Genomic DNA, 23533 nt, shown 5'->3' with positions numbered 1-23533 from the left:
ATCTTCAGTGTTACTTTTCTGTGTCCCTTCCCACATCCTCTTTGAGTTTGTAAAGTAGGTTCTACTAGAGGTACTGCTGGTTTTTAAAGTAATGTTCTATTGATTTCAACCCTTTATATGTAGGAGGGAGTGGCATCTTATTTTGATCCAGCATAGTCAGTCTATAATGATAAATATTTGGAGATGATCCTGCAGAGTTTTTCAGAACTGGAGGAGAAAAGACACAGTTTCTGAACAAACAGCTGGAAAATGCATTTCTGGCCACAGTGTGCCAAAAGGTAAAAAAAATACGTGTTGTATGAAAATAATATTTTGATTTCAGAACTATAGTTTGAACAGGATAGACTCCCAGAATTCTTACTGTTATATTTTGATATTTTATTTTGCAATTATTAGAGGCACACTTAGTAAATGCTCTTCTTGCTGCCATTCTTTACTTTCAGCAGTTGACCTACTAGCATATTATGCAGCTTGAAATTGTATTTTTTCCATCTTTAGTGTGATCATGATGTTTTCTCTGTTTTGGAGTGCTAAAAATGGGATTGTGTTATCTCAGCCTTTAGTTCATGCTAGCCTGATTTGGACCTTGTTTCCATGGTAACTCTTCCTGCACAAGTTTTATCAGGGGTTAAACAAAATCAACACAGCTGTCTTTTACGCATCTGCAGTTAGTACCTCTGGTTCTCCAATTTTACACAGGACCTCACTCCACATATACATAATTCCACCATTTCTATCCTGTGATTTTGGGAAGGCTTATAAGGGCTCTGTCATAGTGTGTTTTTAGAGGCTACAAGACTATTTGAGAGACCAGCTTGTTCTCTGGCTTCTCGAATCAGTTGCAGTCTCAGAAGAGGTCCCCTGCAAAAATGAACGTACACACTACCTAGCAGCTTACACTTGCTCCCACCCTAAAGAAATTCACTGCATGTCTTTCAGAATAATGGATGGTACTTCTTGCACAGGTGCAGGTGCAGACTTAGCCAGTTGCCATAGATTCTTGACAGTCAGCCAAGGAAGTCTCTGAGACTGCTTAAAATTAGCAGCATTCCAGCCTGGCAGTTCCAAACAAAGCTCTCAGCTGGGTTGGCAAGTTAGCCTCCTGCTGAAAACTTTGTGACAATGAGCTGTGCCATCTATACTCAACTGTCATTTTTAGCAGTGCAGAATACAATTTTTTTTCTTGCTCATTTCTCATTTACTTCTAGCAGTTCTGTGTGAGTTAGCTAATTTCAAGAGAAGTACATTCAGGCAAGAACTTTCTTTAGCTCTGCTAGTTCTGAAGGCGGTTCTATTGTCCCATGCTGAATAGGGCGTTTCTGGAGTTGTTTACATCAATATAAAATGCACAGTGTAAGGAGACTCACAGAAAGCCTGAAAACTTGGGGCTTTGAAAAGGATGTTCTGAAGGTCAAGCATTATCATTTTTGCTAGCAACTTTTTTAACTTTTTGTTAATCTTGGATCTAAAAGCTTAACCTTCTTGGGACTGTTCTAGTGACTGTTCTAGCTGGCCCAGGAAACTTATAACAAGAAAATTTTAGCTCCATGGATATGATTTTAAGTGGTCACTAAGCAAAGTTCTCCCAGATTCCTGTTACCCTGGGGCTTGCACTTGTCCATGTTGACACAGACTGTAACAATCAAGTGGGATATAAAATACATTTTGTTTCATTCTTAAAATATTATTAACTAGTAAACTCATATATTGCTTAATTTGAAGAGTTGTTTCCTGATCAGACTTTTCAAAAAGTAAGCACAAAAGCCAGAATTCTAAAACACTTCTAACTGAATCTGGATTGATGTAACTACCTTAAGTGTTCATTGTTTATAGGTGTTTTTCAGGCTAAGAAACCAAGCAATATTAACACAGCTTTATTACACAAAGTATCTAGAGGCCATGGCTCTTGATTTAGATAGAGAAGACAAGAAAACGTTTCAGGAACTGATTCTCCTGCCTGAAACGATGGAGTACTAAGAGAATGGGGAAACACCCCCTGCCCTGTTCTTTCCCATTCTTGTCCCCTCCCTCAGCTTACTTATCTAAATGCTTACTTTATTAATAGATGCTCAGACAAACACTGTGCCATGCTCCCAGAAGGAAAGTCAGGTAAGAATATGGAGAAAAATCGAAGCTCTTACTTAACTGCGTTAAACTGTTAGTATTTTGCTGATGAAGTTGGCTTGGGCTTAATTAGCAAAGAGTTTCTAGTGTTCCCCTGGAGTGTTAGGTCATTAAACGCTCAGGAAACAACTAATGTGTTGGCAGGCATCATATGGCTGGAAACAAGACTTCATGTTCCCAAAATCTTACTTAATCATGAAACCCCTAGCAAAAAAATACCTTGTCATCAGAGAGCCCCCCAGTGCAGTGTTCATCTGCTCCTATTAGTGTTTCTGCTGTTATCACATTGCCTAGGTGCCACCTCAGGGAGCTTCCACAGAAGAGTCTTGTTTCCAGTTACTCCCAAAGAGGCTGTTTCCAAAGGCCAAATCTGAGAAATGTTATGTGCAGTCACACATATCCATAGCTATCCTGTGAAAAAAATAGTAATAATAGTACTGTGGTGAAAGCTGAATCCCTTGTAAAAGATAAGAGAATTCTAAATTTGATAAGAGAATTGTTCTGATCTATGCCCTGAATCCATTCTGAGAGGTGCATTGCTATAATTGTTTCCAATTTTTTCCCCATAGCATTATTTCCTGAAATACAGACTAATAATTGTCCTTCCATCATTATCTGATTGCCATTGACACAAAAACAGACAAAACAAAGAAAATGGAGATGGAGGTCTGTCCTAACATCTCATTGTACTGAAAACGGCACAAAAGAATAAATGAAGGACTTCATATTCCCTTAACCTTTGAAATTCTTGGGTTTTTAAATGTGTCTCAAGTTTGGTTATTCAAAACCTATCTCTTTTCTAAGCCCTTGTAAAAATAGGGACATGGATCCCTATGGAAAAGTCAATAATCATGATGGGGAGGTTCCAGTACCCTCTGCTGTTCCCTACTTCCAAAATCATCCAAACTTTCATGGATCAGAGACGAAACACAGCAAAGGACAGATTAATTTAGCAAACACTCCCAAGCAGTGCTGATACAGAACAGTAATTCAAACTCTCTGCAGTACAGTTCATTTCCTCCACCATCGCTATTGAATCTACTGGAAACTTTCAGCAAAATTGCCAGAAATTCTATAACAATGGAATCTAACTAGTTTACATCTATATTTATATCTAGCTTAATCTATTATATCGACCCATAGTAGACTTAGAAACTCCCAAATTATGAATGAAATTGGAATTAAACAAATTTTCCGCCATTAAAAACAATCACAAAAAACCATATAAACCTTTTTACTACTGAAAGACAAAATGTTTAAGCTTTCCCAAAATACTTCCAGCAACCTACTTTTCTTAGGATTAGGGATCTTCCTGCATAGTTACTAGACAGACAACATTTTTCCTTGGTGTTAGTCAAATACCACACACATATCTGACAGTACATTTCTAAGTAGGGGGTCCTAAAGATAGGTGGGATATTTGAAGAGAACCATAATAAGTAGAAGTGAGGAAGAAGGAGAAAAACAAGCATGTGCTAAAGAATCCAAGAACTTTCACAGTTCAGGTTTCAGAAGCCACTGTAAGACTTTGGCATTGTTTCAGATTTTGAGGTCTGACAGGTCAACAAACATATAATTGTAAGTGCTGAAGCAGGACATCTAGATACACAAATTCAAGGGCCTGGTGGAACTTCTGGCAAATTATTGGTTAGCTGAAAAGGGAGTAAAAATTTGCTACCTTCTGAAACACTAGGTTACATAGCTGGCTGGATTAATGATGACAAATTCCAGTTAATGAAATTACAGCAGTATTAAACAATGCTGCTCCATAGGTAATGTATTGTTGACACCTTCACCAATACTGTTTGCAGCAGACTGATATATTAAGAGAAAATACCTCTAGGTCATGCAGACTGGCCCTACCTGAGTAATGCAAAATTTCCATATGCAAATCATATCACACAAAAGAAACCTGTCTGATGTCTGGTAACCATCCCATGAAGTAGAAGTAGGATTTTAATGCCAGTATGTCTGTGAGTCACTATCATAGCTCTCTGACCGAGACTTGTGACAACCCCACTTCTTCCCTTCCTTTGCCCGTGTATGTGCAAAAAGCAGGACACAAAACCTTCTGATAATTACTTTGAAGATTTTGGAATTTCCAGACAGCAAAGGTCAGAGGACACTGCCTGTAAACTTATCAAGCACCCAAAACACATAGCGCACCAAAACAGTCCCATAGAGTGTAAATAATGTTTATACATTTTTGTAAAGCAGGAAGTTACAAAAATAATCATCTTCAGTAAAACAGTTTCTAGCTCTTTCAGAATCAGAAAGTGCAATTTTTCTTACTGGAAAAGGAAAGAGAAAACACTAGAACTGGTACGGGGGGAGGAGAGGAAGATGGGGTTTAATGATTATATTCGGAAGAAGAACAGAAGGGGATAAATAAAGCTTTTAAAACACTTTTCTGTGTGGCAGAAAGTGAACATATCCATACATACACATTTAGATAAGTCTTCTTTTCTGGAAAATCTATTCCAAACCAACGACTAAATTTTATTACAAATGGAAGGAGAAATTGGAGAAATCCACATTCTGAAAGAAAGCCCTACCTATCTATTATTTGTAACTTACTTTCCACTGAGCTATAGAGGCACTGCTAAGGTGTTGAGCAGAGGCACAGAACTTGCACCGTTATCAGGTCCTGAAGAGTCAGCAAAATAGAGCTGTTTCTATTTTAATTCATACCCTAGGTGCAAAGGGTCACAAGATTATCCTCCAGAGAGAATAATTTTTAGCATTAAATAGGAGCCTTTAAAAGACAAAACAACTTTTGACTCTCTGAGTATAGCCAGATGCCTAGAAGATAAAGCAATGGCAGTAAAGCCAAAGATGTCCATTTTGAAATAGATCAGCTGATGAACAAATCTGATTTCAATAGGCAGGAGCCTACATTCAAGAGATCTCTGCCTTCCTTCTCATGCCAGTGAGTTCATGATACTTGGACAGCATTGGAAAACAATGTGTTCTGTTGTTCTGATATAGATGGAGGGATATCAACTGAATTTTCCTAGTTTTACAGCAGAGTAATTATTAGCAGAATCTGGCTTGATGTTTCTAAATATTTTAGTATTTTATGAATACAAGAGAGAAGACAGTCTGCTATATTTCAGCTGCTAAAAGATTTTTTTTCACTAGAGTCTCAATGACCCCTTCTTAAAATTAGTCCACTGCTTGATTTGTATTCCACAGAGTGCTCATTACAGCTGCCGTTAGTGCACAAAATCCCATGAACATATAAAATTGCCCTAAAAATTGGTAATTTCAAGCTTTCATTAGATGGTCTTTTTCACAGGTTGAAGTCAGTCAAACACTAAGTAATTAAGGCAATTTACTGTAGCGTGACTGTTTTCAACATATTCCCACAAGAAGTGCCATGGGAGACATCTATAATATAATTTTCTTATGAAGATTTCTTTTGTTTTTGTACTGTTTTGGAGATGGAATTGCTGAGAACATGGCACTTGAGTCTGAGCATCCCCCAAGAGCTTTTACACTGCCAGTCCATTTGAAGTTGTTTTGACAATTTTGCAGCAACTGAGCATCACCAATATCACTTAGAGCCAGTAGTCCTGCTTAACAAAAGCCCAGTAATGTCATCTCTGTTCGGGGTTGTGTTAATTGCCCTTGGAGACTCTAGAGGGTACAGGTACAGAAGGCTTGCTTTGCTTTGTTATTGGGTTTATTTTCTTTACCATTACCTGTCCTCACTGCTCACAGATTTCTGGACACTTGAAGGGTGCTCTTTTACAGATACTGCATTCTTTTTATGCGCAGACAAAGATGAAGCCACAGTTTCATTTCCTTATTGTGACCAGAAAACAGAGAAGAAACCTAGGGAATATACAGAATGTTGGATTAGCCACTGCTGTAGGCTATAAAGACTCAAGATATTCTAGAACTATGTTGATTAGTAATTAGCACAAAGCAGATGGGAAATCATGCTGTCTCCCCAGGAACTTAATGCAAACTAGTTACAGTATTTATATGATGTTGAGACTACCCTGCTAAAATGTGTTTTAAATAAATAGCAGAACTGAAATTATCTTGACATTTCAGTTAAAAATAGGTAAAACCAAATATTGAATTGGAAATTAGCTTTGTCTATGCTGAAAAGAGATCAAGACTTCTTTATATTAATAAATAATTATTCTAGGGTTTAACTCCTATTTCACTTTTACAATATGTTTTTAAAGATATCTGCTTTAAATCTAGGCTTACTTGCCATTTCTTAAGAGGACTAAATCTACTCCTGCTCCTGCTCACTACAGACCTTGAATATGATTAATGAAAGATTCATTCTCAGCTTGACTGGTATACTGCTACCATATATATCACAGAATGTTGTTTACTTTTGTTATTCAAAAGATTGGATGTTCAGAGAATTCCAGCTCTAAAGAGTAAGGAATTTGGGCTAGTTTGCAAAGTTGTTTTGAAGTGATCCCACAAGTCAGACTAGGAACTCCCTCCTTTTATTTCTCCCTATCATATCAGCCCTGTAATAAATATGGAGAAATATGCTCTCTGAGAGCATATTTTGGGGATGAGTGGTTGATTAATACCTCTAGTATTAATTAGAGGTAATTGATTAATGCCTCTTATGGGAAAAGAATAATCAACAAATATTCTCTCATGTGAGAATATCTTAAACGAGTATTTCTGATACCAAGTCTAACATACATTACTGTTAGCTTGTCAAGACTGTAATAAATGCCCAATAATGAGAGTAATTAGAAGACAGGATGAAATATTTAATATTTTGTAAACTTTGGAATATAAGGCTTCTTCGAATTTCATCCTCACTATAATAAAAAAAAGGAGTACACAGGAAAGTTGTGTTGGATAAAGCCTTTGTTGTTTTGATACAAACAAGTTTTGCAAGACGAGTTATGGTTTATGGACTAAGAATACATACATACAAATGTCTTCCAGGACTTCAAAGAAATATAAAACTCCTCTGACAGAAGAATCTAAAAAAGGCTTTAAAGTTTTTTTTTCTACGAGACAGTGAACTTCCTACTTGATACAAGAATCATGTCCATCCTCAGACCATAATAAACTAGAATAAACTCTCAATAATTGCTTAATTTTGGATACAATTATTTCTCTTTCACAGATTATTTCAAAGAGAATGATCAGAGTGATCCTGAACCCTCAGGAGACAGTACCAGATACTATCAATCTATTAAGAAACATTTTGAGGAGAAAAAAAGCGGGTCATCATCTTTTGTGTCCTCCATTGAAGATGAGCAAAAGCCCCTGTTCTCTGGGATAGCTGATTACCCATCTGTAACAGAGAAAACCACAGAGATGGACTTTGAAGAAATGGATCATGACACAGAAGAAATCCTTATTGACAAAAGAAGCAGTTCTTGCAAAGGTAATCCAGCTGTTTCTATTTAGTAAAGTTTGAGCAGACATCTTTTTAGTCTGATTAACAAAAATAACTTTCTGAATGGTTCTCTTGATTCTTTACATAATATTTACTCCAAAAATGTTAAGAAAAAATATCTTAGATCAAAAATTATTATTTCTCAAGAGGATTAATATAGTTTAATTCAGTGGGAACTGGATTACAGTTCTGTTGGACTGGCTTGTACAACCTCCAAAAAGTCGTTATAGGTTTTGCTACAAATCATCTTGTAACTGAACTACATAAATAATTTAAACAAACTACAAAATTGTCCACTGGTGTTGGAGTCCACTGAGGGCCCATTGATGATAGCTGCATTCAAAGCAGTAAAGTATCTCCCAAAGGACGTTTGATGTGCCAGGGTTGATGACGGTATAAAATTATAGATAGTGAGAGCCAGACTAGTTAAACCTAGTGATAGTTGCACATGCATCAAAAAGATGTTTCCAGATAACTAATTTTATTCACTGCATTGACAAGGCACAATAAAAATTAAGTGAAAAAAAATCATAATAGCCTGAAAGAAGGCTATCCTGTCTTGCTGCACTGTTGGTTAAAGGAGTGCCATTACACCATGCAGAAGAAAATCACGACTTCCATAAGTAACACACAAGAATAAAGACTTGAGCTTTTGTATATGACAAATGATCAGGAACTATTTAACAATCTTAGATACTTTTACGTAGACTTAAATCACATAATTAAAATTACATGTAATATACTACAATATTAATTTTCTCAATGATGTGAAAGGAAATTAATGGAAAACCCTGTATTAATATACAATTTAAATATTGCTGCAAGTTCATTTGTAATTCTTTCAGTCTGAAGGGAAGAATTACATATTTATTGTTTAATGCTGTTTTCCTCAGCAGTTTCCATTGAGACACTTTAACCATTTAACCATCATTTAATAAACTTTAGGCTTCTAGGCTATCATTTTAAATAAGCCTAATGATTAATTAGACCAAACAATGATTTTAACATCTCAGAGGTATGAATATGTGAAGTCTGGTCTCTTCAAGTTAAGGCCCTATAAATCCACACCACATAAACTTATTGTATACATACTGCAATTGGAAACCTTTCCTTCCCTCTACCAATAGCCAGAAATGTGTCCTTGCAGCTATAGCAACATTTTCCAAGGCAACCTATTGCAGATTTTATTTGAGCTAAATTTAGCATGTCTAAAGGTTACAAATTTTGATTAAGACCACACTCTTTTTTCCCACTTTGTAATTTAGCCCTTCTAGTAATATTATGCAAGGTAATGAGCTTTCTTCCAACATTTATAAAACCTTCAAGGTCAATAAGATTAGCTTTTCCTGATATATGTTTTAAACTAAATTTTTACTTCTGCTATTAGAGATTGATTATAACTTAGCAAAGTGTAGTTACAAACATAATAAACTCTGCTTTTATGTACCCTTATATATTATAATACCTTATAAATCTTGGATACAAATGCACTTGTATAAAGCCAGTCTAACTCATTACCACTATGACTGATACAAATTTAATTATTTTTTGTTTTGTTTTAGGCCTTGGTCATTACCTCAATGAATGGAAACAAAATTAAAAATGCATTTTATAATTTGGCAGAAGCAGTATAAACATCTCTGTCATAATCTTAGAATGCAACTTTTAAATTTTGAACATATGGCTCTTTTGTGTAGATCTGAGAATTTTTTGTAGCTGGAGAAAAATGTTATTTTCACTTGGTCATTATTTAGGCTAAAAGACTGATTCTTCAATTCTATGGTGAACCTAGTGATACATTTATTGACTTAGTTCCCAGTCTAAGATTCTTCAAGCCCTGGAAGACCAGAGTTGGTTATACAGTTGGAGCTGCTGATGGACTTTTCTGGGGTTACTAGCAAATATGGAATACCTGAAAAGACACTTAGATGAGTTACACCATATTTTATAGAGTATTAACTTGCTTATGGTGTGTGAACTTATTTTGTTGTTTCAGTGACAAATAATTTGCTTTGTCACAAATTAAGCATCTATTACAATAGTCTCCAAATCCATATTCTAGGGCAAAAACAGCTGTGATTTCCCCGGGATAATCCATGACATTGAAAATCTGTGTTTTTAAGGAATGACTTATTGTTTAAAATAACCAACATCTTTTTTTTACAACATCCATGTTTTTACAGGACATTAAAAAGCAGTGAAATGCTCTTGAAATTCACTGCTTATAAGTCTACTGGGTTTACAAAACCCATTGCACCTAAACTCATAGTTTGAAAGTTTACCCCTCAATTTTTCACAGTATGCTTCATTTAGTTTGATGAGAAATTTCCAGCTTTTCCTTGGACACTGCAAATTGTACCATGTGTGCCTCCTAAAACCAAATTACCAAATGCTTGTGTGACACCTTTTATCTCTTTCTTTCCATTGGCTTAAGTTCCTGAGAAGCAGAACAGGCTTCTGTGTAGCCAAGATGAAATCTCTTTCCTCTTGCTTCTGCCCAGTGCATAAAATCAGTTACTGGTCGACACATGAAATTCAAACACTCTACAGCTCCAGGAAACCTTCTACCACCTGCTAACCAAAGATCAGAGAATACAATAATGACCTTTGTCTGTTAAAAACAAACAAACAAATAAAGAAAAAAGACAGAGAGAGAAGAAAATCTCCTACACTTGGAATCATGTAGTGAGAGCTCCCCTTCCTGGCTAAATCTACTTGAAATACTAAATCTGAGTGGGAACGTCTTTTTTTTTTTTTTTCTTTACTTAGAGAAACACTGCTCAATGACATGTTTGAAAAGGATTAGCCATTAGCATTTGGACAAAGCTCTTACATGACACCACACTGTGGGGTTTTTTTCTCTTCTCTTTGAAACATGGCTCTAGCTGCTATGGTTACTTAGAAAAATTCCACAAGTGTGAAATGAATGTACCCTATGCTGAGTTAACAGCATGCAGTGCCAAGAGAAGTGTAAGGAGAAGCTCTGAGCAAATCATTCAGGGACTGATGTGGGATTCAAATCCAACTGAAGATGCCTTATAAGCAGTCAAGGATTTTGCCCAGCTGTATGCTGAAGCAGCAGCCTGGGTGCAACAAGAAGTTTAATTTATTGTATGACTTCTTGTAGTTAAATAATTACAAATACAACTCTAATGGGAATAGTATTGAGCAGATGTTAAAATTTAAACAGACTTTTTTTATCACATCAAAGAAGAATGAGTGATTCTGACCAGTTTTTACTGTTTGACTGACTAACTCAGAGTAAACACAGGTTATGAGGAGCACGGTTTGCTGTAGAAAAAGCACTGTTCAACCTATGTCACCTGTAGGCTCTGCAAAGGTCACAGCAAGATGTTCAACAAGTGTATCCCCATGATAACTGAGGTGTAACCTTTCAACAACTTGGTGAACAACAGAAATGGCATAGAGCCAAGAATGTAACTAATAGATCCACAGATGCATAAATTAAGTAAACTGAGAGAGGAAAGAGAAATAGCCCAAACCAGAAGTCCAAGCAAAAGGAAACAGTGTCCCGGAGCTCTGTGTGGTAGTCACGTGTAGTGCTTGGTCACAGAGATCCAACAACTGGGTGGGTCAAGAGGGATGAAATTTGGGCACAGCAGGTATAGGGTAAGACCTGTAATAAACATCGTCATTTTTTACAAGGAGCTGGACGTAAAGAAACAAATATAAATTACTCAAATAAGGAGTATTTTTAGATACATCATGTTTACCATGAAACTTCATTTAATATCAGCGATCTCTTGCTGACCCAGAAATGCTAATATTTCATTCTTTTAGGAGTCTGAAATCCTTAAACAAAATGGACAGGCACCTTTCACCCCACAGTACCGTAGGAGTTTCAGAGATGTGCTTTACATAGAGGTGAATGGATTGGGTGGGAGAGTGGTGATGTTAAAAGCAACATCAATGAAAATCAATTTCCTTTATAAGAATAATAAGCAGTACCCTTTTGCTAGCAGCATGAGCTGCATTAAATGGCCCTTGTCACAGAGAAAACATATTACACTTCACCAACCTAAGAAGTGTTGCAGTTATGGGTAAGAAAGGCAGCTCCCTGAGGCCTGGCACCTTTCTCTAGAGGCGACATTCCAATGCACTGTACCACATGCCCAGCGCTGCAATTTCTTTCACACCAAAGAGCTAAGCAATGAATGCACTTCAATAGCACATTCAAGGGCAAGAGAAGGCATCTTAGGCCTCTGAAGCACACTATCAAAGACGTTCAAGTACATCATTTAATGTCTTTAGGTTAGAACAAGAATTTCTATTTTCAATTAATAAAAAAATTGCTAAAAAATACACTGAGAAAATTTGGGATCCATTTGTAAAATAATAGAAACAAAACTAAAGAGAAGCCATTCAGTGGCAGAACTCTGATGATGCTGACTAGAAAAATCTGCTTGTTTATTTGCAGCTTCAAAATGCTAGCATGTTAGCACTTTTATCTTTCCTTAAGGAGTGTTAAGGAACAAAGAGAGATGTTCAGTCTCTCTGGCTAATGTACCAATTTAACTTTCAATGTTTTGAGAAAGTCAGTAAGTGGGATACTTGAGAAGTGTCAACCTCTCTAAACCTATGTATATAAAACTATACTTTTATATGTTGTTTTTGGGTTTTATCAGACATCAACAAAAGAAACTGGGAGCAAGAGAACATCGAGGAGTACCAGGACTCCCCAGTTCAACCAGCATTATCCCATGTTACATGGGGAATCTGTGAAACTGAAAGTGATTTTATATATGGGGAAGTGGAGAATCGATTAGATTTACTTCAAGAACAACTTAACAGGTAAAAACAAAGAGAAAAGAGCCTATGTGTGAAAGAGTACATAATACAACTGATATTAAAATGCTACTGAGGAATGAGTTTGTGCAGGAAGTTTCCAAAAGCATTCAGATCTTCAGAAGCTCAAAAGTACAAAAATATGCATAATGGGAATATCACTTTTTTGTGTGTATGTATTCTGAAGAGGCTGTATATCACCTAAGTTAGGCTTTCCAGAATCTTGGAAAAACCAATTCTGAGAAATCTGGATACACAGTTTTTAAATGTTGCCAGAATATTCATGTCTTTTCCTCTAGGTACGCACATTAGCTACTCTGAATGGCTTTGCAGTACAGCCCTTTTCCTCAGCTGTTTTAGACCATCTTTTTAACCAAGAAGTTGTACTGAGATGCCTCAAATTGTTAAATTTAAATCTCACCTCATCAAGAGTGCTGTTCCTAGATCACAGAACCATCTAACAATTTGGGTTAGAAAGGACATTAAAGATCACCTAGTTCCAAACCCCTGCCACAGGCAGGGGCACAAAACAGCAATTTTCAGTGTCTTCAAGATCTGAAGTACATTTTTTTTCCTGGAGACTCAAAGTACACCAGCTGCCTGCTTTTTAAAATGTATTGCAGATGAATTCCCTTTTTGATGCGTTAACTCTTTTTGCAACTCTATAATAAGTAAGACATGGGAATATGCAAAAGTGCAATACTTATACCTGTTACAACAGAAAAATTATACTTTCTTTATCAGAATCCAATATCACTTTTGCTTAATATATGGTGCTTCATATATATATTATGCTTAATATATATATTATATTAGTATATATATTTTAGATATTATTATATATTATTATATTATTAATAGAAATTATTATTAATATATATTATGCTTAATATATGCTGCTTTACTGGCAGCTAAGCAGCACAGCTTAGAGCATCTTAAAAATATGGTTACAAAATTTTGATCCATCCTGCACTGTAATTTACCATATAACTTCACTTAGTTTTAAATTGTCCTGTGCTCAGGACCATTGATTTTTTTCATTATTTTCACTCTGTAATTTCATTACTTTTAATATTTTTCCATGACAAATACTATGACACACATTCAGCCCTAATCATACTTCAGTAGCTATTCAGTGGCATTCTGCACTGTATATTTTAGCAATCAGTTTAAAGCCAAGTTAACTGCATATTGATTCCTTCATCCACCAGAAGCCAATCAAACAACAGTGTTTTACATTCCTGAACATGGCATAATGCATTAAAAAGACATTATTAACACTTAACCCTAAACTGCTGTAATTTCTAGTTAAAATCAAATAATCTAAGTTATGCAAATGTCGCATAACTAAATGCCTGCAGGATCCCCATCAACAGTATGTAGTCTTTTGGTAACATTTCATTTCCTGAAACCTTAAGCTCTCAAAACTGAAGTTATACCTCAAAGTTACCATCATTTTATTGTGCAAGTTCTCAGTATTTTCTTCTGTCAGAAAATATAATTGTTGCTGATAAACTAAGAATTAAATTTTTATTTATTTTATTATATCACTTTATTCTTTAAACTATTCTCATGTTTTAAAAGCTTTTCATGCTTTTGGTATTTGGGACCTTGCTGGGTTTTCTACTAATATAACAGACAATATCCTTTCCTGCCTTTGTCACTTCTGACAGCTAGCTTTAAAAGCAAGGTCACTTCTCCCTGAATTTTCCATGCCAAATTAGAGGCTTGGCATAACACTCAATTATTAAATTGACATAGAGGGCTGGAAATCCCTCTATGTACAAGGAATATGTCCCTAGAATTATCTCTGTTTCTCCTCTTTAAGCAATTGGAATTTCATGGACACTACGGACCAAGCATTTAGGCCAGTTCTCCTATTTGTTTGGGTAGTATGGATTTGTTTTAAATTTTGGAGAATGGAAAGTGAACCTTTATATGCAAGGATGATGAATAAACACTACCAGACACACTCTTTCATTTGAAGTACAAGGAAACATTCAAGTACTAACAAAGTAGGAGGGGAGCAATTTTAGATTTAATTCAAGGCCAAAAATAATCTTGAATGGATATCCTGCAATGTTACCTTTTATTCACTGAGGGGTTAAAGCCAAGGTATAGCAGATGGAAGTTCTCTGGATGGTGGCATGCTGCTGTTCCTGCAGCATTTCACCCTGTGGCATCAGCACTGTGCTTGTGTGAGAACAGCACTTTGGCAAGTAGCAAAGAACCCAAGGGTGCTGACCAAGAGGGCAAGTAGGGCACATCTTACTCTAACAGAAGTCTGGATTTGGGCCGTTTTTTCTGGGAGCTGATGCCACAAAGTCATCTTTTCCTGATGAAGGAAGAAACAGCATCCCAAATACACTTCAGTCATACCTTATGGATTCATTTCACAGATGCTTTTATAAATAAATGATATAGGCAATGGACAACTCCAACAAGATAAAAAATAACATCAGTGCAGCACACGGTAAAAGCAAAAATCTGACAGCACGGGATCAATTCTGCCACTGTAGGGAGCCCAAGTAATAACATTCATAACATTAAAGGCTGCTGACAAAGATTTGTTTTCTCTGTCAGAAGCTCAGTTGCTGTACAGAAGGCTGTATTATCTGCATTACCATCTGTCAGCATGTGCTGTAGCCCTCCAGCAGCTGGGAAGGTACAAAAGGCATTACCTTTTCCTGAGTTTGTCACAGGTTTTGGCAAGACCATTTAAAAATCATTTCAGTGCTATGGAGTTGTAAGTATGGACAAAATAATCAGCTCAAGCGTTTCAGAAGTCATATACAAATTTATAAAAAGGTGAAAAAAATTTTAAAAGTACAAAATTTGAACATTAGAAATGCTGACATTAATTCTGAGGCCTGCATAAGTTTGAATAAATTTTCACAATAATGAGAATTGGGCAGTTGGATTTTTAATGGTTTTGGAAGCATCTTTCTTTTTCTAATTGTGGAAAAACACAAATGTGTTTTCTGCTTAGTTCAGCGCATTGTATCAGCATGTCAGAATTCCTTGTCAGATGCATCAAAATAATGTCCCAAGCCCAGCCAGCAAAAATCAATTTAGTTACAAGGAAGAGAATACATTTATTCCAGTTATTTTCAACCAGATACCCAGTCCTCCACGTTGCTTCTTGTTGCAAACCTAAGACACAGTGATGAACTCATTCTTAGCGTAGCAAAAACCAGAGAAAATCTCGCAGGTATGTTCTGGGAAGGAAAGGGAGAGCCAGAAGCTTTGGAAAGGCTCTGTACTCCCTCTACTGTTCTCTCCTATTTAAGACATGTTCAAGCCACAACAAGCAATGGTTTACTGGGTAACTGCAGGCTCCTCTTGAACACCTCTGTGATCAGTGCGTAATATACACCCGTTCCTGGCCATGAGCTAACTGATTTCATGTTCCCTCTCTAGGCTTGAATCCCAAATGACTGCTGATATCCAAACCATCCTGCAGCTTCTGCAACGGCAGTCAACACTCATTCCACCTGCCTATAGCATGGTGACAGCAAGTGCAGAGTATCAAGAGCCAGCAGTCCGGGTCATACAAAAGCTTCAGCCTGCAGCATCAATTAAAACAGACAGAAGTTTCAGTCCTTCGTCTCAGGTAAGTACGTGTCCATAAGATCAAAAGAGGTTTCCCAGTCTTTTTATCTTATGAGGAAGAAATGCACCAATCTGGTGCTGGTTCACTAGTTTAAGGAATATGAAATTACTATTTTGACCTAGCATCACCACAGTGGGCTTAAACACCACAGTTTCAGAGGCCACATTTTCTATCAGGGTTGTAGAGATTCATACAATGATCTTATAATCAGACATTTACTTCATTGTCATTTTTTTTTAATAAAAGTTAGCAGAAAAGGAATCCAAGGGGTTAGGATGTTCAGAATTATGCAATTCTGGAGTTATGCTCTAAAACAGAATTTCCTATTCCAGAATGTTGATATCCATACTCTTAGACTGGGTCTCAAGAGTAATCAGTCCTTCAGAAAGGGCTGCTAACATGTGTATCTTGATGTCACATTAGCAAGTCTGAGGGGAGAAAAAGATATCCAGGCTTCTACAATTAATCAGCAGAATTGCATTCAATTACATTAAATCAAATCCAGTACCATGTAAAAAAAATATTTCTACACTGTTTAATTTTCAAAAATGATTTTCCATCAACCATCTGAATGTGCTAATTTTGAACAGAACAAGGGCCTGGAAGAGACCAATGTAATTATTACCATCTTGTTTTTTTCTTCCCTTACAGTGTCCTGAAATTTCAGATGTTGAAAAATCAAAACTGAAATCCAAAGAATCCTTCTCAAGTGGAGTGCATCTGAACACAGCCTCAGAAGACAACCTGGCTTCGTTTTTAGACCAAGAACGTGACCAGTCTGTAGAGCCACCCCCACAGCCTTGTAAAACTTGTCTCCCGCCAATTAGGCACCCTTCCTTGCCAGAATCTTCACTAAGCACTGTAGGAATCTTGAGTCTTCATAGGCATGTTTCTGATCCTGGTCTTCCTGGGAAGTAGTACTTTTATACTATTACTTTACATAAAAATGTAAGTGCTTTTAATGGCTGTTTCTCCTTTTTTTTTTTTTTTTTTTTGTATTTAAATCCTCTATACTTGACTCAGGGGCTACAAGGAATATACCATTATATGCAAAAGTACTGTATATTTTCCTAAATCTGAAGCTTGTAAGGTAAAGTTGAACAGTTCTGATGTAAATATATATATACACACACTAACTGTATGTTCCAAATGTAAAACTGCCAGCATTCTCAAGGCACCTTATATTTTTTTTTTTAGTAACATGCATGTTCTGAAATTACAGTTTACATTGCATGGAGATTACCATTTACTGCTGTCATGGAAATAGTATTTTATTGTGGATATGTCTTCAGAGCAAATAGGAGACCAATAACAATAATTCATATAGAAAAACTCCTACCTGACCGAGCTAAAATTCAAGAAAAATGCTCTTCTAGCTCACTTTTGAAACTTGATTTATCTTTCTTGTAGTGAGCTTTTTCTAATACATCACAATGCGTCTGAATCTAAAGAAAGAATAAGGTAACCAAATCTTCTAGGCTTGAAACAATTAGGACAGAGAACACAGCCTCCTTTCAAACTCGTTAAAGTAGGGTAGTATTTTAACAGAGAGGAAAACTGCCATATGGTGGAAAGTATCACCATAGGTCACATCCACAAAACCGCATTAAATTGAATCATTTGTTTCCATCACATTTTGGGTTTTGATTTTTGTACTGTTATTTTTTTTAATTGCATCATAGAATTCAGCTGTGATGAGCAGACAGGTACTCTTCATCTGTCACACAAACATAATCAAATGCAATAAACCTAATTTCTATGTAATGCAGAAGACTGTGTTCCTTTTGTTCAATACAAATTATTAACAATGTTTTAATTTAAAAATGTTTTACACATTTTCGTTTTATAATTATTAGGGTGGCTGTTTGCAGTTACCTCTTTGTACTGACTGGCCCCTCTACAATGCTCACACACACACACACCCCACAGGTGCTGTGGACGTGTGCATGTGTGTATTTTATAGCTGTACATAGGTGTGTATGTATGTGTATGTGTATATATATTTATATACACACATACACACGAGTGTGTGTATATACCTACACTTACATGTAGGAGTATAGATATAGAGGTATATATATATATATATATATGTATATATGTAAAATCACTTTCAGGAACAATTGTAAACTTTCTTATTACAAAATGAGTAAGCTTAGCTTGTGTCCAAAGCTGACTACATTAGAATAAAATGATCTAAGGTCTGTAGGCTTTAAATACAGTATGTACTGTATGTGCATAATGCTTTGTGAATACTTAGATTTAATTTTATTAAAATATTATTCCGCTTCAAATGTTGTGTTTCTTTGAGAAGGAAATTATGTTTTTATTACTGCTTTCAAATATTTTTAAATATCCATATGATTTTCTAATCTTATTGATTTAATGTCAAATTCCTCTAGCATGAGTACTGTTTACAGAAAAGCATGTAATCCAGTTAGAGGGGGAGCACATAAATTTTGCCTAAAACCAAGCTAAACCCTCTGTCCAAAATCAGCGCTACAGAGAGATGCAATAGCGGCTGTCCCTCACATAGATACATTCCTTGTATGTTGGGGTCAGAATGAAACATGATACTTCAGTCATACACAGCCGGTAGATAAACCCAAGGTGGGTAAATCTTTCCTCATTTAAAATTAGTGTGAGCATTAAGCTACTGAGCATAGCTCTGCTTTACCTTTGCTTTTAAGGATACCAAAATAAATTAAGTCAATACCTTTGTCACTCAAAAGATAAACCAACCCTTCCCATACAAAATCAAATTTTCTATTGCCTCATACTGCTCTTGATTGTTGAAAGGTCCCAATGGTACAGCAGGCTGACTGTTCTTCTACCGTGATGACAGGAGGGCTGAACTTCTCAGTGCCTTGCAGGATCAGATCCTAGTATCAGAAAAATTAGAGTCCCCTGGGGCACACGCCCGTGGGGTTTTCTCTCCGTTTTGGAGAGCACAGACTCCTTTTATCCTGAACTCCCGGCTGCAAGATGCCCTCTTCCTTATCCCACTGGCTGAGGTACTAGGAAGGTGCAGACTTCCCAAACCCCCTACCACATATCCACCCTTGAACCCGTCATTTTACCCCGAAGTTCAGGCTCGTGCAGACCCTTGTCTGTTTCAGGAGCAAAGGTGTTTGGGCTCTGCAACAAACATGCTGCTTGAATTTAGTGAAGACATTGAGACCCGTTTTAAAGATCTTAACACCCATACCCTCGCCCATGGAATTGTTTGTAAAGACGTTAGCACACATCTTTCCTCCCACTAGGGACCAGTCAGAACTCTGCCTGCATATACTTCAGTGGAAACAGGAGTGTTGGATAACAAATACCTTCTGGGAGGTTTTGTTGTTTGGGTTTTTTTAAACAGCAAGTGTTAAGGACTTCTGCTCTATCTCAGCCTGGTAACTAACACTCATGTCTGTTACAAGAAACAAGTTAGCACATTTTCCAAAAAGGCATTTATTATGCTACTTTCTAAAAAGTGTGGTATAAAATAAAAATAAAATTAATGAAAAAAGTATAATGCATGAGCATTGCTTTACAAAAGGCCTTTTGTCCAATTTTATCACCTGGTATTTCTCGTTACTTCCAAGAGATTGAGCAAAACAGGTGGCCTGAGGAAGGAGCATTGGGGAGGGAAGAGTGACAACTACTGCAGTCAGTCAAAGCGAAGGAAAAGCTACACTTACTCCATTTTTTGGCTCAAAGAGACTTTGTTTCTTCCTTTGTCCTTGCACCACGGGAAAAAAAATCTCAAATGGGTGCAAATAAGGGAGACTTCTTAAAGTTATGGAGATTCTAAGCTCCCTGCCAAGAAATCCAGAAAAGATGAAAGCGTAGTTGCAACACTCTAGCTACCCCTTCCTTGCCACCGAAAGGTCTGGCTTCTCAGGTAACTTCTTTTCTTGTTGAGGTTCAATGAAGACCCACTGCTTCAATATTTTTTCCTCCAGAAACAGGTAAAAACCAGTGAGCATGGAAATTTATTAATTTTCTAAACAGCAAAAATTGCCCCTTTTATTTACAGGTGATTTTGCTGGGGGTTTTTGTGAGAGTTTTTTGAAGGGGTGGGCCTCCCTATAAGTCCAGTCTGGTTTTTACTTGATAGAAGTGGGTCTGATTTATCCAAATCAAACTAAGAATAATAATGTTAAGGGTTGTATACCCAACACAGCTGTAACAGATCCATAGAAGCTTTCAGAACTTTAGGAGCAAGTTTTCAGTTTGCTTGAGCTTAGGAACATTTGGCTATGTATATTAAAAACCTGTGGCTAAAAATAAATATAAATCATAAGCTGTAAATATAGAGAAGTCTCCTGAAAATTCAGGAATAGCTAAAGTAGCTGAAAGTACAAAAGCTACTTGTGGACAATCACTTCAAATGTGAGAGGTGAGACTGTACAGATCAGCAGAGCTCTTGATGAAGCTAATTGGCTCCTACCAGTTACAGGTGTATTTCAACATTTAAAGCAAAGTAGAGGTTGTGATGCTTTTCGATAGTTAAGCTGTGCAGCAATCTGAACTATTTGGATGTGCACATTCATCTACAGGCACAGATTTACTGTAATACACAGTAGTCCTGTGTCTTGGTCCAACTGCTGTTTCCTGGAAGCACACACCCAGCTGCATGTCTCTTTTCTTCCATGTTCCATTGCTATTCACTTTGCAAACGCATTTTCTGATCTCCCACCTCGCTGCTGGCTCTTCACAGATGGACCTCTCTTCCCTTTTCCTGCTGTAAATTGTGCCCTAGCAATTTCATGTCTCTGGTGAGCACTCATCAAAGTTCCTGTCTCATTCACCAGCGTCATAAGTAACATACAAAAAGCTGAAATGCACTGCTTGGCATAGCCTCTGGCTGCCTGCTGAGGTGAAGCAACTGGAGTCTTGCCCACTGATAAATTGTAAGTCCTCTTATTGGAGTTGCTGAGCTCTAAAATGCTGAACACAAATAGGATCTCAGGAGACTGCAATACCAGCGCAGCAGAAGGAATGATTCCTCCCATGACTGGTGTACTTAATACCACATCTGCAGATCAGCGCCCTTAATAATCCATCCTCTCTGTTAAATATTCTTTATAAATATTCACACACTGTGAGCAGCGTGTAAGAATGTACACTGCACGGTGCAGCGCAGTGGTGTTCTGTGCAGAGCTGTGCTGTGCAGCGCAGTGATGTGCACTGGCGTGCAGTGCTGTGCGCTGATGTGCAGTGCTGTGATGCGCTGTGCAGTGATGTGCAATGATGTGCACTGGTGTGCAGTGCAGTGCGATGCTGTGCGATGCTGTACACTGACGTGCAGTGCTGTGATGCGCTCTGCGGTGCTGTGCGGTGCGCTGATGTGCGGTGCAGTGCGGTGCGGTGCTGCAGCCGTGGCGGCTGGGCCACGTCCCGGCTTCCCCGCTGCGCTCCGGCCGAGCAGGGAAGGGCAGCGTCGGGTCTGCAGCGGGGCCAGGCGATGGCACTGCACAGCCTTGGTGATAGCCGAGGGGAAAGCCGTGTGCTCCTCCCCTGCACTGCCAGAGCGACTGCTATGAACCCTGACACAATTTCAATTACATCTGAAAGGGACAAAGGTCTCAGAAATCAGTGTAAATGTCCAGGAGAGCGATAGTCAGGGTATTTCCATTATTCGTGGTCAGAGCAGGAGCTCAGCCATCATCTGTGCAACCTCACACTAGCTGGAACAAACAAGTAACATTCTTTATCTCTGGAAGTCTCAAATGTCCTTTTAATGTCTGCAAACTCTTAGAGCCAGTAAAAGATTGTTTTGGAATTAATATACAGCCTGATTTACCACCACAGTGTACACAACAAAGCAAACACATAAACAACCCATCTGCACACACTGAGTCCTGCAGGCCACTGAGCAAGGAAGGCTCATGGGCCTTCCAGCTAAGGTGCTGGAGACAGAAGAAAAAGTACTAGGGGGAAGGAAATCTTTCAAGGGAAAGTTGCATAAAGTAGAAATGTAAAAGTAATGATGAAGTAACAGTGAAACTAGAGATAAGCATAAGAATGATGAAATGAAAGTAAAAACAAATGAAGTTCTTCCACAAAAGAAGCCTCCAGCTAAAGGAAGCTCCTCTGAGAGCAGACTACTGCAGCACATCTCAACGTGACAAGCAGCTGAGGGTACAATTTGAACTACAGAATACTTTAGGCTGGGAAATGACCTCTGGAGATAGCTGGCTTTCTTTTAAAAGCAAGACATTTAATCAAGGATACTGTCAAGTTAAATAATTCTACTGAGGAAATTTCTGCTACTCCTCTGAGCAATATATTCCAATGTCTAATTGTTTCTAGAGTGGATAATATTTTCGTCTTACACCTAGAGATAATTTCCTCTAGAGAAACATATTCCAATTCCCCTTTGTCCTATGTACCCCAGTGAAGAATCATCCAAATTTTAGGAGCTGAAGAAGTGTTGGTGTCCCAAGACAGGTTCTTTCACCCAGTTAGCAAGAGACTGATCTACACAGAGAATCAAGGTATTTGATTTATTTACAGTTCTGCCTTGCACAGAAGGAGATGCTTGGCGGCAAATTCACAAAGTCAGCACCATGACTGTCAACATTTTTTTACATTTTATCAGACAAAGGCATTAACACTCATTGGCTACAAGTTACAAAGTTTTTCACATTAATTAGTACTCTTTTTTCTATTGGTTAAAGTATTCCCTCGCTTCTTATGCTGATTAGTCCACATGACCAGTCTTTCTCTTCTTCTGAGTCAGTGTTTCCTGGATCGGTGGTCTGTGAATCAGTGGTCAGAACCTCTTCATGCCAGAATTATCTTCTACGCAGTCAGAGCCAATCTCAGCACAATTGTTGAAATGAATTATTTTTTTTTCCTTACCTTGGGAGTTCTGCCAAATGTCCTTGAGGCCCAAAAATTGTGTTCTTTGGTTCTGCTATCGGTGATACATCCTTATTCCCAGGCTTTGTTAACCTCCCCCTAGGTCCGAGATCATTGAAACATGCCTAAGCCCTAGACCTTAACAAGGCAATTTTACTAACAAATAAATTATCTTTCTAACACCCAAATATCACTGTGGTTGCATCTCCCCTGACTCTTATTTTCTCCAGGCTTTGTAAATGTAGTTCTTTCAAATGTGTAACAGGCTCTCCAATCCTGTTGGCCTCTGGAACCCACAATTTTTCAGTCTCTTGAACTGCCCCAGACCAAAACTGAACGCAGTAATCCAGACGCTCTCTGTTTATCATTTTGCTTTACCTCAGAATCACACTGAGGTTCCCCAAACCCCCACAATGGAAACCAAGACTGCTTCTGAAGCTCAGTGGCATGTACGATGTGGGTGAAACCTCATCTCAGGGAGAGATCTTCCATCGCTTCAGACACCAGCTTCATACTGCTGCCACTGTGTGCCAGGGCAGCAGCCAGCACGCAAAACTCAGACACGCTGTGAACAGCCCGGGAAGTGAGCTCTCCTGAGCTGGAAAGCGAAAGAGATGTTTCCGTTTATGACTGTGTTTTTCAACCCACGGTTACTGTCAAAGGTTTCGTTACTGGCCAAAGTTTCGTTTCCAACACTGAGGAGTGGCAGTGAGCAGCGCCGGGCGCGGAGCTGCCCGGCC

General features: G+C 37.8%; 2 protein-coding genes across 3 annotated transcripts in view; both read left to right on the top strand.

Annotated features, from left to right (window-relative positions):
- KCNH7 (potassium voltage-gated channel subfamily H member 7) overlaps nt 1-18232 on the top strand; it is a 207341-nt gene extending 189109 nt beyond the window's left edge. For both annotated transcript variants that reach the window (XM_031057595.1, XM_031057590.1), the window contains 4 exons: nt 7244-7507; nt 12166-12331; nt 15746-15938; nt 16590-18232. In XM_031057595.1, the coding sequence (XP_030913455.1) occupies nt 7244-7507; nt 12166-12331; nt 15746-15938; nt 16590-16856 (890 nt within the window). In that variant the 3' untranslated portion in view covers nt 16857-18232. The remainder of the gene's footprint in view (nt 1-7243; nt 7508-12165; nt 12332-15745; nt 15939-16589) is intronic.
- Nucleotides 18233-23240: 5008 nt separating this feature from the next.
- IFIH1 (interferon induced with helicase C domain 1) overlaps nt 23241-23533 on the top strand; it is a 26213-nt gene continuing 25920 nt past the window's right edge. Inside the window, exon 1 of the mRNA XM_014307294.2 lies at nt 23241-23376. Within this exon, the coding sequence (XP_014162769.2) occupies nt 23241-23376 (136 nt within the window). The remainder of the gene's footprint in view (nt 23377-23533) is intronic.

This window comes from Geospiza fortis, unplaced genomic scaffold (assembly GCF_000277835.1).
Source record: "Geospiza fortis unplaced genomic scaffold, GeoFor_1.0 scaffold112, whole genome shotgun sequence".
Taxonomy (NCBI): domain Eukaryota; kingdom Metazoa; phylum Chordata; class Aves; order Passeriformes; family Thraupidae; genus Geospiza; species Geospiza fortis.
The sequence above is the reverse complement of the archived record's forward strand: the minus strand, read 5'-3'. Positions and strand labels throughout refer to the sequence as shown.